The 16,446-nt window shown below is 47.4% G+C and overlaps 2 protein-coding genes across 2 annotated transcripts; one reads left to right on the top strand and one right to left on the bottom strand.

Annotated features, from left to right (window-relative positions):
* Positions 1 to 72: 72 nt before the first annotated feature.
* gde1 (glycerophosphodiester phosphodiesterase 1) lies at positions 73 to 4,472 on the bottom strand. The gene is made up of 6 exons (XM_053617199.1): positions 3,488 to 4,472; positions 2,549 to 2,724; positions 2,207 to 2,312; positions 1,593 to 1,685; positions 1,182 to 1,393; positions 73 to 912 (listed from the first exon to the last, which is right to left on the bottom strand). Exons 1-6 carry the CDS (start codon positions 3,749 to 3,751, stop codon positions 765 to 767), a joined length of 999 nt encoding a protein of 332 aa, XP_053473174.1. The 5' UTR covers positions 3,752 to 4,472; the 3' UTR covers positions 73 to 764.
* Positions 4,473 to 4,730: 258 nt separating this feature from the next.
* tmem186 (transmembrane protein 186) lies at positions 4,731 to 5,921 on the top strand (the record flags this gene model as incomplete). Its single annotated transcript, XM_053616480.1, has 1 exon — positions 4,731 to 5,921. A coding segment is annotated over one exon (678 nt), but the record flags the coding sequence as incomplete, so codon positions are not given.
* Between the last annotated feature and the right edge of the window lie 10,525 nt (positions 5,922 to 16,446).

Genomic DNA, 16,446 nt, shown 5'->3' on the forward strand with positions numbered 1-16,446 from the left:
GGCAGAAGTGATATATAATATTATATATATATATATATATATATATATATATTTTTTTTTTTTTAATCCGCCGACAAAATCCTGAATATCAATTATTATACATTTAGACTTGGATTATCTGGAGCATTTTTTTTTTTTAGCTGTCAGAAAAATAAATCAACAACTTCCGACCAATCAGAACCGAGAATTCGACAGTGCTGTTGCTCCGTTTGCTCTGAAACTGCTTGAAGACCTGAGGATTAGGATCGCTCTCTGCCTTCAGTAGTTAACTCGATGAACATCACTTCCTCTTTAAAAAGCAGCCTGCGCTAACGGCGCACGTCAAGACAAATGATGTACCGAGAAATAACGTTTTCTGACGTCGATATACACTCCGCCGTCACGCCGTAACAGTGTAACTACCGTATTTCCGTACTGGAGCGCACCGAAGATCAAAGCAGCACTTCAGCGCCGCCTTGTGGCGTACTCTAGTCTCGATTTTGTCCCAGGTTCTTGTCTGCGATGTTATCTTAGCACCTTCCGATAGCTGCTGGTACCATGAAAACGTGAACAAATACACTCATGTACTTAACTAGAAAACTCCCAGAGGAAAATAAAACGTGTTCGAATGCTGTACATCACAACACGTTTACTACACGCTATAAACTGATGACTCTTGGTAGTAATAATTTAAGGCCAAATGCTGTGTGCATTTGCTTTGGAAATTAAGTTGATAATATATATATGTGTGTGTGTGTGTGTGTGTGTGTGTGTGTGTGTGCGTGTTAGTAGTGCGGCTCGCAGTCCTCCGTCAGACTGTCTGTGATGTAGTTGATGTTCAGTTGCTGCTGGTAGAAGTTCTTCTCTACGGCCGTGTTCACAGTCCAGGCCACGACCTCCACGCCACGCTCAGCCCAGTACTGCACCGTGTCCCTGACACACACACACACACACACACACACACACACACACACACACACACACGCACACACAATGATTAATACACACTGAAAAACACACTCGCCAAAACCAGTGGCCAGGTCCTGTTTTATACGTGTGTGTGTGTTCTTTATTAATACAGGAACTAATCCAAGTTCAGGACTATCTGGATTCGCGTCGAGTCCCTTTTCTCAGTATCCCATAATGCTACACGTGAAAGTAGGAGGAGCTCTCTGGAGTTTTACGTAATACAACGGACTCACATGGAGATGTAGTTTTTCTGCAGCAGGAACGCCGACACGCCACACAGCTTCCACAGCAGGTGATGATGCGCCCAGTCCAGCAGCACGTCCAGCGCCTGCATCCAGTGCTGTTTCCATGCCGATGAGAACCGCGGTGAACCGTCGCCAAAGTGACTCAGGCTCCACGGCCGATGCGTCAGCGCCGTCACGACGTCTCGATCAGCCTGCCTCATCTGCAGGACGACAAGCGTGCGCGCACACACACACACCCACACATCGTTCACATCGTATCGTTCCAATACACGGAGTTACGGCGAGGGTGTGGCTTTTCCAGATGTTTCTAAAATAAACCAGTAGACAAACAACACCGCTCGCACCAGTCGCTCAGGATAAAATCGGCACCGAAACGGTGCCGTGTGGCTGAAGTGTTACCCTGTAGATGACTTTGGGCTCGAACGAACACACCACGCTGGAGTTGTAGAGCACCGGGTGTTTCTCGTAGAGCTGCTTCAGAGCTGCTGCAGCCTGTGAAATGAAGAAAACCGTGAAAACCCTGAGTTCCAGTACTGCGTTGAATACAGCTCACTGACTTTCCAAGCTCAAAGCAGCGAAACAGCTTTCACCGAAAAGGGAGGAGTTTGTGAGAAGGTGATCTGAGCACAATAACACGGTGCTTGAAGTGATTTCTTTGGTAATTTGTACGTACGGCAAAAATCCTAACATAATATGCCTTGCCATTTGATTCTCTCTCCATGTTTACAAATTCTCACTGTAGAAAACAAACAAAAAAAAAACCTATTGCTATCACGATACTACTCTTGGTATCATATGGCATTGGATCCATAAAGAAAAAAAAAAAATCAACCAGCATTTGTAAATGCCTGACTAGATTTCCTCTCCTGAAGTGTATTAAGAGCGCCGCCTAGTGGATAAAGGTTATATCGCTGATAAGGCAGGAGTACGGGATGCTGATGTGTAGAGAAAATTCTGATGTAAGTAACGAACACATGCTGTTCGGTCAGTCAGCATCTCGCAGATGGCCCTACCTCATCTGGGTGACCTTTGACATCGAAGTAGATGATCAGCTGGTGTTTGATGCATTCCTCCACCGCCTCCTGCAGAGTCGGAACCTTCTCTCCACGGAAACGGTCACTGTGGGGATGAATAGAGAAAAAAACCCCAAAATACTTCAGAGCTTAGTCAACGTTTTCGCCCAATCTCAGCCGGCTGAGCGCACAAACGTAAGTATTTTTCTGCAAGTATTATTAACACCTCAATCATGTTTCAGTAGTACATCTAGAGTTCGGTGCCGTGTGAAGAATTCCTTTTTATATTCTTTCGGACGTACGTGTCTAATCTATCTAATAACTCTTCTGTCTGTCTCCTACCGGAGTCTGTGTTTGGCGGCGGCGTCCAATTTGCCAAGCTCTGAGAAGCGCAGCTTGCTCAGTGGTCCCGATCCGTTGGTGGTCCGGTCCACGGTATCGTCGTGCATCAGGATGGGAACGCCATCGGCAGTGAACTCCAAGTCCAGCTCCACCCCCGTCGCGCCGTTCGCACTGGCCTAGAAGGAAACAAACATCGGGGAAAGAAGACGATGTCCATACGTTGCTTCGTAATTTTTTTCCACTGCTAATTCTGTGAAAACTAACGAGTGGTACTGAGGGTAGTGTTGCTGCTGTGTATGTTCTCTCCGTGCCCATGTGGGTTTCCTGTGGGTTCTTCAAAAACATGCAGGTAGGCAGCCTGACTATGCTAACATGGCCCCTGGTGTAAAGGTGTGTGTGTATGTGTGCATGGTGGTCTGCACAGGACTGAGATCCCATCTGGGGCGAATTCTTCCACCTTGCAGCAGAGTTGCAGTTACATCCCAGCAACAACTTCAACGACATCTTTCTGCACTTCTTGTCAGATTCTCAGCCCAATCGAACGCTCTCTAGAATCTGAAACGTCCCGCCTCCAACATTATAAAAATTGGCTATTTTTTAAAAATGGGAGGGAGGAGCCACTCAATATGTCCCGCCCTGACTTCAGTGGAAATTACGTCAACAAGTCAAGGCACTTCACGGGGACTTGAACGTTTTATTTGAATTCCGCTCAAAAGGACGCTACGACTCGAATAGAGGTTTGTTCATTTCATTGAACGAGATTCAAAGCTCCAAGTCAGTGAAATGATTTGATCTACCCATCAGTAATATGGGTATGATCACGTGTGTCACAGGTCGACATACTTTGGCGAGTGGGCGTGGTATGAGAATAAAGGGGCGTTCCTAATTTGCATATTCATGCTTGCAGGTGTAGAGGAGGCGGAGTACTAGTAAACTCACCGCTCTTATTGCTGCTATGGTGTTCTCAGGTGCGTCGTGAGCACCGGCCCGGTGAGCCACCACTGACACGCCGCCAGGCGCGAGCCTCCCGGGCCGCAGCACCTGCCTGGCGAGGCTCGCAGGGACTTGTGGGAAACGGAAGACCACTAGGAAGAGGTAGAGAATCGCGGTGAGGCCCACTGAGCACACTGCGCTCCTGGTCCCGAGTAACACGAGCACAAACACAGCCGAAAAGCAGGTCACAGCGTCTCCTAACTGCAGCATCTCTTCAACATTACAGGCTTCCTTCAAAACAAAACTAAATTCTCCGAGGTCAAATAAATTACTTTAGGACTCATTCAAATCCCGAGCTAAACAAAACATCACCCAGGAAGGTCTCCCTCAAGGCTAGCTTGCTGTTTTATGTTGAACAGAAACTGCAAAAGAAGCCATTTTCACCTCCTCCTCTGTGCTGTCAAAACCAAACACGATCTGCGCATGCGCGGACCTGCTCGTCTCAAACGCTTCCGTGTTCCCTAGAAGTGTTCACTATATATCGAGGCATGTCACGCGCACTCTGTGTGCTCGTGTGAGACGTGAAATTTAATTTAAAAAAAAAATAAAAAAAACAGCTTGTATTATGCGAAATAATATATTTTAATAAAAATTTATTGTGGTTTTTAGAATCATTCGTTATTTGCAGAATTATTTATTAATTCATTAACATTATATCAATTATTTTAGCTACGTAAATATACTTGGAGTGTAATAAAGATACCTGGAGTGATTTATTTATTTATTTATCTATTTATTTATCTATTTATTTTTGCACACACGTATCTTTTATTTGGAATTTTATTTAGGACCTTTTATTTTGAAGACGGGGGCGTCACGTGTTGCTTCATCTTCCGGAGTTGAAATGGTGAGTGCATTGAGCAAGCGTTTCTGTTTGATGTATATAAACGTGTATAAAACGGATGAATGTGAAACCTTTTGCTGATACATAAACATGCGGAGAGTTGAAACTAAACCCCTAGAGCTGAAATAAACCCCTACAGATGTGTTACTAGAGTTTTACTCGTCTTATACAACAACAGTTACAAATTGTTATTATTATTATTAATAATAATAATAAAGAGCAACATGTACTTCTTATCTGTTTATAATTATGTTATAAAAATGTTAAAGCACTAAACTACACCCTCACAACCCTATTTCTATTTTGAGTCCTCACGTGCTGATAGTTTAAAATGTTTTTCTCTCTTTCCAGCTGCGATCACCCCGTTCGATCCGTGTGACCTTATCGTTAGTGGCGCCTGGAACCCGATGCCGCTGTCCATCTCCAGGTGTCCAGCTGTCTTTGTTCCATTCTCGCAAGCTTTTGCGGACAAGTTGTCCGGCAATAAAGCCGTCTCTTCATTCACCCCAGCATCAAGCCCTTGTTCCCTGCTCAGACCTGGCGTCCCGGAAGTACACCTTAATTTATGCGTTCCCCGCCATCCGAGGACTACGCGCGCTCTCCAGGTTCAAACTGGTTCAAACTGGCGTCACCGGCGTCCTTCTACCCGCAGTTTATTATTCCTACCTTCAGGGCCAAGCGTCAGTCAGTCTTTTAAGCTACACCACGGGCATCGCTGCGTTCGCCGCAATCATGCTATACACCGTTAGCTACTACGTCCGGCGAGTGGTCGGGATGATGTACCTGGACCACACGCACACCACGTTAAAGGTGGCCCATCTGTCTTTCTGGGGCCACCGGAGGGACGTGTATCTGCCCGTGTCGGATGTAATGACTCTTGGAGACACGGGAGACTCACCGGGTGAAGTTATATTAAGGCTGAAACGCTACAGCTGCTCGGACACACTCTATTTCTCCACCAGGCTGGGGCGTGTGCTGGATAAAAACGGGTTTGAGAAAGTTTTTGGGACTTTGTCTCGATAGACTGCTGTGTCTGTGCTTGTGTTAATGTCCAAAATAATCTCGCATTCAGATTTACAAATAAAGGTTTATTCCCAGCCAGTCTGGTGTGTTCAAAGTTCTTCCATGCTCCTAACCAGTGTACTGTTACGCTGTATAACTCTGAAACGTGTATCACCTACATCACCCAGTTTTCATCCTAATAGTCACCTACATCACCACAAGTTGTTTGGAAAGGTTTCAAGATAAAAAGCCTCTACTCTCATCCAAAAACAAACTCAAGCATCTTCAGTTTGATTGACACTACTGGAACTTCAAAATGGTATCGGGTTCTATGGTCCGATTTAATAGCTTTCAAAACAGTGTTACTACAGTATGAATGCTAATAGTGTGTCTTTCTCAGCGTGTTAATAAAGAAACACTGTTAGCATCACATAAATATAAATAAAATTGGATTCACTCTGCCCACTGTTTACATTTTTTTTACTACATTCTTTTGGATGTTCATGGAATAAAATAAAATATCAGATGCCATGAGTGAACCTTCTGCCATCATTCACACATTTGAATGGCCATGTAATACGAAGCAATGTGATAACATGAAATTAAAATTGACCTTATATGACCTTGGGCATTGTTTAGATTCAGGACAGCTGGCATTTGGTGCTATTGTCAAGCAACTGTTTGACGCCGTACACAACAGTGCTTCACCTTCACGTGTTCGCTGAGAGTAGGCTAATGTTGAGAGGCAGGAATTTGGCCAATAGTTGCTGCAAGCCTTTTATAATCGACTGGTGTGAGAGAAGGTGGGAATTACAGAGAGGGGTTAAAGAGATGTGAACATGGGCACACATGATGCAGTATTAGACCATAAGCACATCATAATGAAACTAAAGCTGAATCCTAACGCTCTTTTAAGGTCTGAAAAAGAGGACGTATGGTCACCCTAACAAAAGTATTTTAGAGAATAAATTTGTGTTTATTTCTAGCAAATTAACTTTGTGCAAAATTTAATTGCGCATGCACCATGAGGTTGCTCACGTGAGGCATGACTGGCAAGAGAGAACCAGAACTATAATCAAGCAGCTGTCTATATTGTGTTCTGTCAAAAGATTCATTTCTTTGATTTTAAATGAAAAAATGTAATCCTGATAGTATTCCCATTTTTAACTAAATGTACCTGTAATCTGATTACTTTGTTTTTTGACGTATGTGTGTGTGTGTGTGTGTGTGTGTGTATGTATATATACAAACATACACACACACACAAGCCCAATTCTGAAAAAGTTGGGACAGTATGGAAAATGCATAAAAACAAACAAAAAGAGTCATTTGAAGATTCACTTCACCCTGTACTATATTGAAAACATTATTAACACATTATTTGATGTGAATGTGAATTGTGAATTACATTTATTTTTGAAAATATGCACTCATTTAAAATCTGATGGCTGTAACACACTCCAAAAAGTTTGGACAGTCAACTGTTTATCACTGTGTAACATCACTTATTAAGCGTTTGGGCACTGAAGTTGGTTAAGTTTAGAAAGCAGAATTTTCTATATTGTCCCAACTTTTTTGGAATTGTGGTTGTGTGTGTGTGCATGAGCATATATTATATATATATATATATATATATATATATATATATATATATACACACATATATATATATATATATATATATATATACAGTGTCGCGACGGTCCGACAGCCGGCGCGCATGGTGAGAAAGTCGCTCCTTCCCCGACTGCCGCGCAGGCACGAAACGGACAGCCCCGTGTCAAGCCCGACGACAGCCGGAAGGCCCATCACGATGGGGTGGAGCCACCGACACAACCCCGCCCGGCGATTGGGGAGTCGGTCGGGAGAATTCCACCACTCACCCGACAGGGGAGGGGTATAAGAGGACGCTCTTCCGCCCGTGCGATTTTGAGTAGCTGCTCGCATGACATGTGCGCGTCACCGCTTCTGAATGATTCCGACTTCCAGACAGCGGCATTCTTTTCTAATCGCTCTCGCTCTCTCTCTCTTTCCAGAAGGCTCGGGCGCAGACGAGGACGCGGCCTGGTGAGCTCGCACGCGACGCTGAACGACGGCACGAGGAAGCCCTCATGCTTCGGGGAAAACCCAACACGCCCTGGAGAGTGCTGCAACGCCACCCCCCACAAATCCTCACACACTCACACCCCCGCGCACCTCCTCACTTCTGGCAGCACCCACGTAAGAGAAAATAAAATTAATCACTTGGTCACTGTACCCAGTGTCTCCTGCGTGTCTGTGCTCCGCCCCTCACGGGGTATTTCCCTACACTGGTGGAGGATGCAGGCAAGAGTACAGACCCGCCCACTTAAAATAAATAGATAAAAATATAATAATAATATTAACACAAAAAAAGAGGGGGAAAAAAAAGAGAGAGACATGGATCCTGCGCTAAAACGCCTGCTGGAGGTCAGCATCCAACAACAAACGGTCACACAGCAGCTCGCCGAAAGCCTTCAAGCCGCAACCGGGAGCTGGTTGCTCACAGGACCGAGACTCCCGCCGCCTCCACGCCCCTCCCTGATCCGGGACGCGAGATCCGCCGCCTGCTTCCCCCTCTCTCTCCCGAGGAAGATCTCAAGGCTTACTTCGAGACCTTCGAGAGTATCGCCAGGAAGACTGGCCCCGCGCCCTCGGCCCACTGCTCACGGGAGAGGCATGCTACTATGCCCTCACGCCGGAAGAAGCTGCTGACTATGGGGCGATGAAGGAGGGAGTCCTTTCGTGGTGTGGGCGAACCCCCCACCAGGCTGCGACAGAATTCCATCGCTGGGCCTATCGGCCGGGGGCCTGACCACATGGACAGCTGAACACCCTAATCCGTATAACCAAATGGTGGCTCCAGCAGGACGTGCATACCGCCGTGGAAGTGGCAGAAAAGGTGGCCATGGACCACTTCTTGAGGGTGTTACCACGCACAGAACGCCAGGCCGTAGGGGTCCATGCGCCGGCGATGCCCCAGGCGACGCCCCTAACTGCCCTGGAGAGTACAGTGGCCACCCTGGAGCTCGGCCAAGATGAACGGCGGACCCACAACCTGCCCCTCGGGGGCATAGGCCCCAGGTACGACCGCCAACACCGTCCCGGCACCTGGAGGACCCGCCGGAGTTCGCCCATCTGTGTGATCCCCGTGGACGAGCCCATGCCCACGGAGCCGGAGCTGGAACCCGCCAAGCCGATCCAGAAGCCATGGTTAGTGGAGTGCGCCCTCCATTCACCGCACCCGCCGAACGCCCCCACCCTGACAGTGTGGGTTGAGGAGAGCCCCGTTACCGCCATGCAGGACACCGGGAGCACGGTGACCCTCGCCCGGCCGTCAATCCTGCCCAAAGGACTTCGCCAGAGCGAGGCTCTCACCGTAACCTGCATCCATGGGGACACCCGGGAAGTTCCTGCAGCCGAGGTCCAGATCCGGGGTAAAGCTGGGGTGTGGCCCCTTCAGGTGGGCGTGATCCCCGATCTCCCGGTGCCCCTGCTCCTTGGAAGGGACTGGCTAGGATTCCTGACGGGCCCAGCTCTAGAGTCCGGCAGGACGCAGCAACGCTCGAAGAGGAGCCAAGCCCGGCAGGCCTACCTGGCACGGGACGAAGAAGACGCCACCGCGGACGGTAAGCCTCACACACATGCTAACCCTATGTCTTCTGTCTTTCACCAGGTGAGCCGGGAGGGGAATTTTGGACAGGAGCAGAAGGAAGACGACCACCTGAAGCACTGCTGAGCCTAGGTGCGAGTGATAGAGGGAGCCGACCAGGACCCTAACCTGAGACTCCCTGCCTCTTACTTCCTTGTCCGGGGTGGCCTCCTCTATCAACGGGCCTGCTGCCGCGGGGAGCAGGTGGATCTCCTGGTGGTGCCCAAGTCTAAGACCTGAACTTCAATGCACCTGGCCCACACCCATCCCCTCGGCGGCCACTTGGGGGTGCGAAACACCTTGGAGAAACTGAGGGATCGCTTTGTTTGGCCCGGGATGGATGCAGAGGTCTGGGGCTTCTGCCAGCAATGCCCTCAGTGCCAGTGCAGCAATGCCCTCAGTGCCAGCGCACCGCCCCATGGAGGCCCCCGCCGGCACCCCTTATCCATCTGCCCATTATCGGCATCCACATGGACCTCATGGGGCCCCTTCCCGAGTCTGCCCGGGGCCACGAGTACATCCTGGTCATTCTGGCCTACGCCACCCGGTACCCCGTGGCGGTGCTGCTGAGCAAAGCCACCTCCCACAACATCGCTAGGGATCAGGTACTCCTGTTCAGTCATGTGGGGATCCCAAAGGACGTGCTGACCGACCAAGGTACGCCTTTTGTATCCAAACTAATGTCTGATCTGTGTTGACTGTTACAGGTGAAGCACCTGAACACGTCTGTCTATCTCCATATCTCCATATCTCCATATCTCTATAAACTGATGGGCTGGTTGAGCGATTCAACCAGACGCTCAAGCTGATGTTACGCTGGATAGTAGACGAGGAAGGAAGGAATTGGAACCTCCTCCTTCCCTATGTGCTCTTCGCCGTCCTGGAGTGCCCCCAGGCGTACATGGGCTTCACCCCCTTTGAGCTCCTCTTTGGACGGTGCCCCCGGGGACTGTTGGACGTAGCCCGCGAAGCATGGGAGGAGCAACCATCCCCATTCCGCTCGGTCATCGACTACGTGCAGGAAATGCAAGAGAAGATTGACTGGGTAACCCCGATAGTCCAGGAGCACATGCGGGCCGCTCAGGAAGAACAAAGAAGGGTATACAACCGTCCTGCGCAGCCACGGGAATTCCAACCGGGGGATCGGGTCCTCCTACTAGTGCCCTGCAGCTCCTGTAAGTTCTTGGCCCGGTGGCAAGGCCCGTATACAGTCCTCGAGCGCAGAGGCCTCGTCAACTACCCCTTGCAGCAGCCTGGTAAGCAAGTAGAAGAGAAACTCTACCATGTGAACCTGCTGAAGAAGTGGGTAGAACCGGCACCGGTAGTGTCAGCGTATGCGGCCCTAGACACAGATCACGGCAAGGGTACCTTGGTCGATTTGTGGGAGGATCTTACCCCCGCACAAAAACAGGAGCTCACAGAGTTGGTGGACCAATTCTCTGATGTGTTTTCTGCCTCCCCAGGGATGACACAGCTGGTCCACCACGAGATAAAAACCCCTCCAGGTGTAGTGGTAAGATAGCGGCCTTACCGTGTCCCAGAGGCCCGGCGCAAAGCCATCGACGAAGAAGTTGGCCGAATGCTGCGGGACTGCATCATAGAGGAGTCCAGCAGCCCCTGGTCCAGCCCTATCGTCATCGTACCGAAGCCAGACGGGAGCATTTGGCTTTGCAATGACTTCCGGAAGCTGAACCAGGTCTCTGAGTTTGACAGCTATCCCTTCCCCCGAGTGGATGACCTCGTGGAGCGACTGGGGAGGGCCCGGTTCATATCTACCCTGGACCTGACAAAAGGTTACTGGCAAGTCGCGTTAGCGCCGGACGCAAGACCCAAGACGGCCTTCAGCACGGCCACTGGTCACTGGCAGTACCGGGTCCTCCCCTTCAGGCTACACGGGGCGCCCGCAATGTTCCAGTGGCTGATGGACATCATCCTGCGACCCCACCGTATGTTTGCAGCCGCCTACCTGGATGACGTAGTCATCCACTCCTCCACTTGGTCGGACCACTTGTTTCACCTGGGGGAGGTCCTGAAGGAACTCCGGAAGGCCGGGCTGACAGCCAACCCCAAGAAATGCCACCTAGGGCTGATCGAGGCACAGTACCTGGGATATCGTATTGGCCGGGGGATGCTGAAGCCACAGGCAAAGAAAATTGAAGCCGTAAAGGATTACCCTCGACCCACGTCAAAGAAACAGGTACGTGCCTTCTTGGGGTTGACGGGGTGCTACCGGAGGTTTGTACCTAATTTCTCTTCTGTAGCCTCCCCCCTCTCAGATCTCACGAAGAAGGGCCAGCCGGACCGGGTGAAGTGGTCAGCCGAAGCGGAGAGGGCCTTCCAAGCCCTGAAAGAGGCCCTCACCAGCGCGCCGGTACTACGCAACCCAGACTTCACTCTCCCATTCACGGTGCACACCGATGCGTCCGAAACCGGGCTTGGCGCGACCTTCGACGGAGAAGGGCACCCGTTCGTCTATATCAGCCGGAAGTTGTCCCCCGCTGAGAGGAAATATGTAGCCGTGGAGCGAGAGGCCCTGGCAATAAAGTGGGCCATCGAGGAGCTGCGGTACTACCTGGCCGGTCGGCACTTCATCCTCGTAACAGACCACGCCCCCTTACAGTGGATGGCCAAGGCCAAAGACACCAACGCTAGGGTAACCCGTTGGTTCCTCGCCTTACAAGACTTCTCATTTAAGGTCCAGCACCGGGGGGGCTAACATGGGAATGCAGATGGGCTCTCGCGACGAGACGTGCTCTGGGCCCACCACACAGCGGCAGTAGGCTCGGAGCTGGGGGGGGGGTACTGTCGTGACTGTCCGACAGCCAGCGTGCATGGTGAGAAAGTTGCTCCTTCCTGACTGCCGCGCAGGCACGAAACAGACAGCCCCGCGTCAAGCCCGATGACAGCCGGAAGGCCCATCACGATGGGGTGGAGCCACCGACACAACCCCGGCCGGCGATTGGGGAGTCAGTCGGGAGAATTCCACCACTCACCCGACAGGGGAGGGGTATAAGAGGACGCTCTTCCGCCCGTGCGATTTTGAGTAGCTGCTCGCATGACATGTGCGCGTCACCGCTTCTGAATGATTCCGACTTCCAGACGGCGGCATTCTTTTCTAATCGCTCTCGCTCTCTCTCTCTTTCCAGAAGGCTCGGGCGCAGACGAGGACGCGGCCTGGTGAGCTTGCACGCGACGCTGAACGACGGCACGAGGAAGCCCTCACACTTTGGGGAAAACCCGACACGCCCTGGAGAGTGCTGCAACGCCACCCCCCACAAATCCTCACACACTCACACCCCCGCGCACCTCCTCACTTCTGGCAGCACCCACGTAAGAGAAAATAAAATTAATCACTTGGTAACTGTACCCAGCGTCTCCTGCGTGTCTGTGCTCCGCCCCTCCGCCCCTCACAGGGTATTTCCCTACACTGGTGGAGGATGCAGGCAAGAGTACAGAAAATAAAATCGCTACAACAGTATCTCACAAAAGTGAGTACACCCCTCACAGTTCTGTAAATATTTGATTATATCTTTTAATGTGACAACACTGAAGAAATGACACTTTGCTACAATGTAAAGTAGTGAGTGTACAGCTTGTGTAACAGTGTAAATTTTCTGTTCCCTCAAAATAACTCAACACACAGCCATTAATGTCTAAACCGCTGGCAACAAAAGTGAGTACACCCCTAAGTGAAAATGTCCTCACTCTGTGTGTGTGTGTGTGATTATTAAAAATTGAGAAAGTAGAACCCCCTCCTGCATGAAACGCAGGTGTATTAATGATATTTTGTGATATTATTAATCACCATGATTGGCCCAGGGCTGATAACTGCTCCTTGGTTAAGCTGAATTGTAGTCAAGTTCATGTCCCATGTGTAGCTCTGTTTTTACTTGCTGTTATACAATTAATTAAAATGTGTATTTGAAAGTACAGCAATGTGGAAAAAAATAAGTACACCCCATGGAAATTGTTTTTTTGTTTGTTTGTTGGGGTTTTTTTGCCATATTTGGACAAGCAAATATTTGATACTCTTAGAAATGGTGCCGATTAATAAAGTTTATAGACTCCATCAAATGACACATAAAATTGACATTTAAGTACACCCCTATATTTATCACACCTTCAAATCCATAAAATTAGAGTCAGGTGTTCAAGATTGGGTGCCAGTGATTAGAACCTGCTTAGGGAGTGCAGGTGGAACTTATCTTATTTATACCCCTCTCATATCTAGTGTCTGGTGTTCCCTTTGCTATTGAGGTGTCATCATGCCAAGATCTAAAGAGTTCTGCAAGGCCTTCAGAAAAAAGGTTGTGGATGCCTATGAGTCTGGCGAGGGATTTAAAAAGATCTCCAAATTATTTGAAATACATCGTTCCACTGTAAGGAAAATCATCTACAAGTGGCGCAGATTTCAAACGGCTGCCAATTTCTGCAGGACTGGCTGTCTCAGCAAATTCAGCCCAAGAGCAGGCTATCTGTTTAAAAAAAGATGTCTCCAAGAACCCCAAAATTTCATCACAGAATCTGCTAGTAAGTCTTGAAACCGTTGGGGTCAAAGTGCATGCTTCTACAATAAGAAAGAGATTTCACAAATTTGACCTGCATGGAAGGAGTGCCAGGAAAAAGCCTTTGCAAGACTACATTTTGCAACGGTTAGTTTGAAACGGGCAGAACATGCAAGAAAACCCTCAAACATCTTGCAACTGAAAGAACATTTCATGAGGGAGTGGTCAAAATTTCCAGCAAGCCTACAAGAAATTATTTCTGCCTAAGGGGGCAATACTAGCTTCTGAGGCCAAGGGTGTACTTACTTTTTCCATAGAAGAATCTCACATCTATTGCAATTTCAGTTGAATAAATGATTGAAAATGTTAATTGTCCTAGTGGGTTTTTTTTTCAAGTATATTAACTTTATTAATATGCACTGTTTCGAAGATGATCAAATGTTTGCTTGTCCAAATATGTCATAAAAGCCAACAATTTCCATGGGGTGTACTTATTTTTTCACATGACTGTATATTTATTTCCATGGCTCACTGACATGTTTATAGATCGCACTCATTCTTCGCAATTCAAATTCAAAGTAATTAGAAACATTTTGATGAGAAACTTTATATTTGTTTATGCAAACTATACATAGTATGTTCTCTTAAATCTGATTGAATCCATATTTATATTCCCTTTTTTTTTTCCTCAGTGTATTCACCTTTAACCTGAATTGGTGGAAATCCTTATTTACCTGTCTTTCAGGTTCTGGGTGATTAAATTGTTTATTGCAATTTAAAATAATAATAATAAAAAATGTTATCCAATACCAACTGGGCCTGTGTGAATATGTATTTGTCCCCATAGTTACTAATTCCCCAAATCTATGAAACAGCATGAAGTTGGTTAAAAGATCTTACCCCGTAACACACTATGCCCAAATTGAAAGAAATTTCAGAAATGTTGAAGAAGAAGGTGATTGCAATACATCAGTCTGGGAAGGGTTACAAAGCTATTTCAAAGGCTCTGGGACTCCAAAGAACCACCGTGAGAGCCATTATCTCCAAATGGAAAAACTCGGCACAGTAATGAACCTTCCCAGAAGTGGCCGACCTTCCAAAATTTCTCCAAGAACACAGCGACGACTCATCCAGGAAGTCCCAAAACAGCCAAGGATAACATTAAAGGACCTACAGGCCTTGCTTGCTTCAATAAAGGTCACTCTTTATGACTCCACTATCAGAAAATCACTGGCTAAAATGGCATCCATGGAAGACTGGCAAGGTGAAAACCACTGCTAACCCAGAAGAACATTAGGGCTCGTCTGAATTATGCCAAAACACACCGTGATTATCCTCAAATCTTTTGGGAGAATGTTCTGGCGTAAACCAAACACCAAATTCCACAAAAAGAACATTATACCTACAGTGAAGCATGGTGGTGGAAGTGTGATGGTGTGGGGATGCTTTGCTGCTTCAGGGCCTGGGCAACTTGCAGTAACTGAGTGAATTCTGCTCTCTACCCGAAAATCCTAAAGAGAATGAGAATTCAAATGAATTTTGAGAAATTCAACTAGAAAAGAGGAGCAAGGTCAGCGCTTTCACGAGGATATACTGGATTTGAATGCATATAACGAGAACATGATGGGAGACTACATTTGGGGGCTGCAATACAAAATATATCACGATCATTGGACTGTTTATTTATAACCGAGACCTGGCTAAATCCTGGCAAACAAATGGCCCTGGGGGATCTAACTTCTTAAATTCTTCATGGGCTTTGGTGTGAGGAGCTGGTGTTGCCACTGTTTTTAGAAACTCTTTCAAATGCAGAATGCTCCTCATGGACATTTTTCTAATTTTGAGGTCCAACTATTAAAGATGGGCGTCTTGGGTCTTGTTTTCTGTGCACTCATGTACAGACCTCCCAGAATTAATTGGGCTTTCCTCCAACAATTTTCGGATTTTCTCTCTGGATTGGTGTCTCGTGGTGATAGACTCTTGATTCTTGGAGATTTTAATATTCATGTTTGCTCTCCATGAAAACTGCTGGTAAATGAATTTCTTTCCCTCACTGAGTCTTTCAATTTTGTAAAATACATCACTGGTCCTACTCACAATACGGTTCATACTTTAGATCTAGTGTTATCTTATGGCACCTCTGTATTTAATTTAGAGATGATAACATTTCTGACCATTAATCGATAGTGTTTGAGTCTGTTTGCCCTTGTCCTCTGCTTATTCTTTCTCAGCCTTTACGTTACTCCCAGTCTATTCAGTCATCTACTGCCAATCTTTTTTCAGAATGTTATGTATCGCATTTTATAAATGATGTCTCAGCTGGAGTAGACACTGATTCACTGGTTGAATCTTTCAATAAATCTTGTACTTTCACACTTGATAATGTTGGAAAAAGACATAGAAAAGAGACACGCTTCAGGTCTCTTTTGACATATTAATAGTGTGTTTAACAAACTATCAAAGAGCAGTAAGGGAAGCGAAAGCTAAATTTTTCTCTAAAGTAATCCCTGTTCATGCAAATCGGCCAAAAGAACTGTTTAATACAATCAGTTTAGTTTTCAACCCTAGGAAACATGCTTTCTTGGATGCTACCCAAGAGACTTGTGATGAATCCTTAAACTTTTTTACTTTGAAAATTGATCAGATTAAAGGTGTTATTGTAACTTCATAATTTAACCAACCACTAATACCGTCTCCGGCTAGCTCTCTGACTCACTTTGAACCAGTTTCATCAGCACAGTTAACAGATGTAGTCGCAAGCTGGATATTCTTTCTCCACAGTATATGTATATTCTTAGTCTTTAAATCAGCTGTATGGCATGTTTTCTGAGGAGGGAGGAAACGCTCATGAATACAGCAAAACATGCACAGAAACGCCATGAGC

Source organism: Ictalurus furcatus, chromosome 27, assembly GCF_023375685.1.
Source record: "Ictalurus furcatus strain D&B chromosome 27, Billie_1.0, whole genome shotgun sequence".
Lineage (NCBI taxonomy): Eukaryota > Metazoa > Chordata > Actinopteri > Siluriformes > Ictaluridae > Ictalurus > Ictalurus furcatus.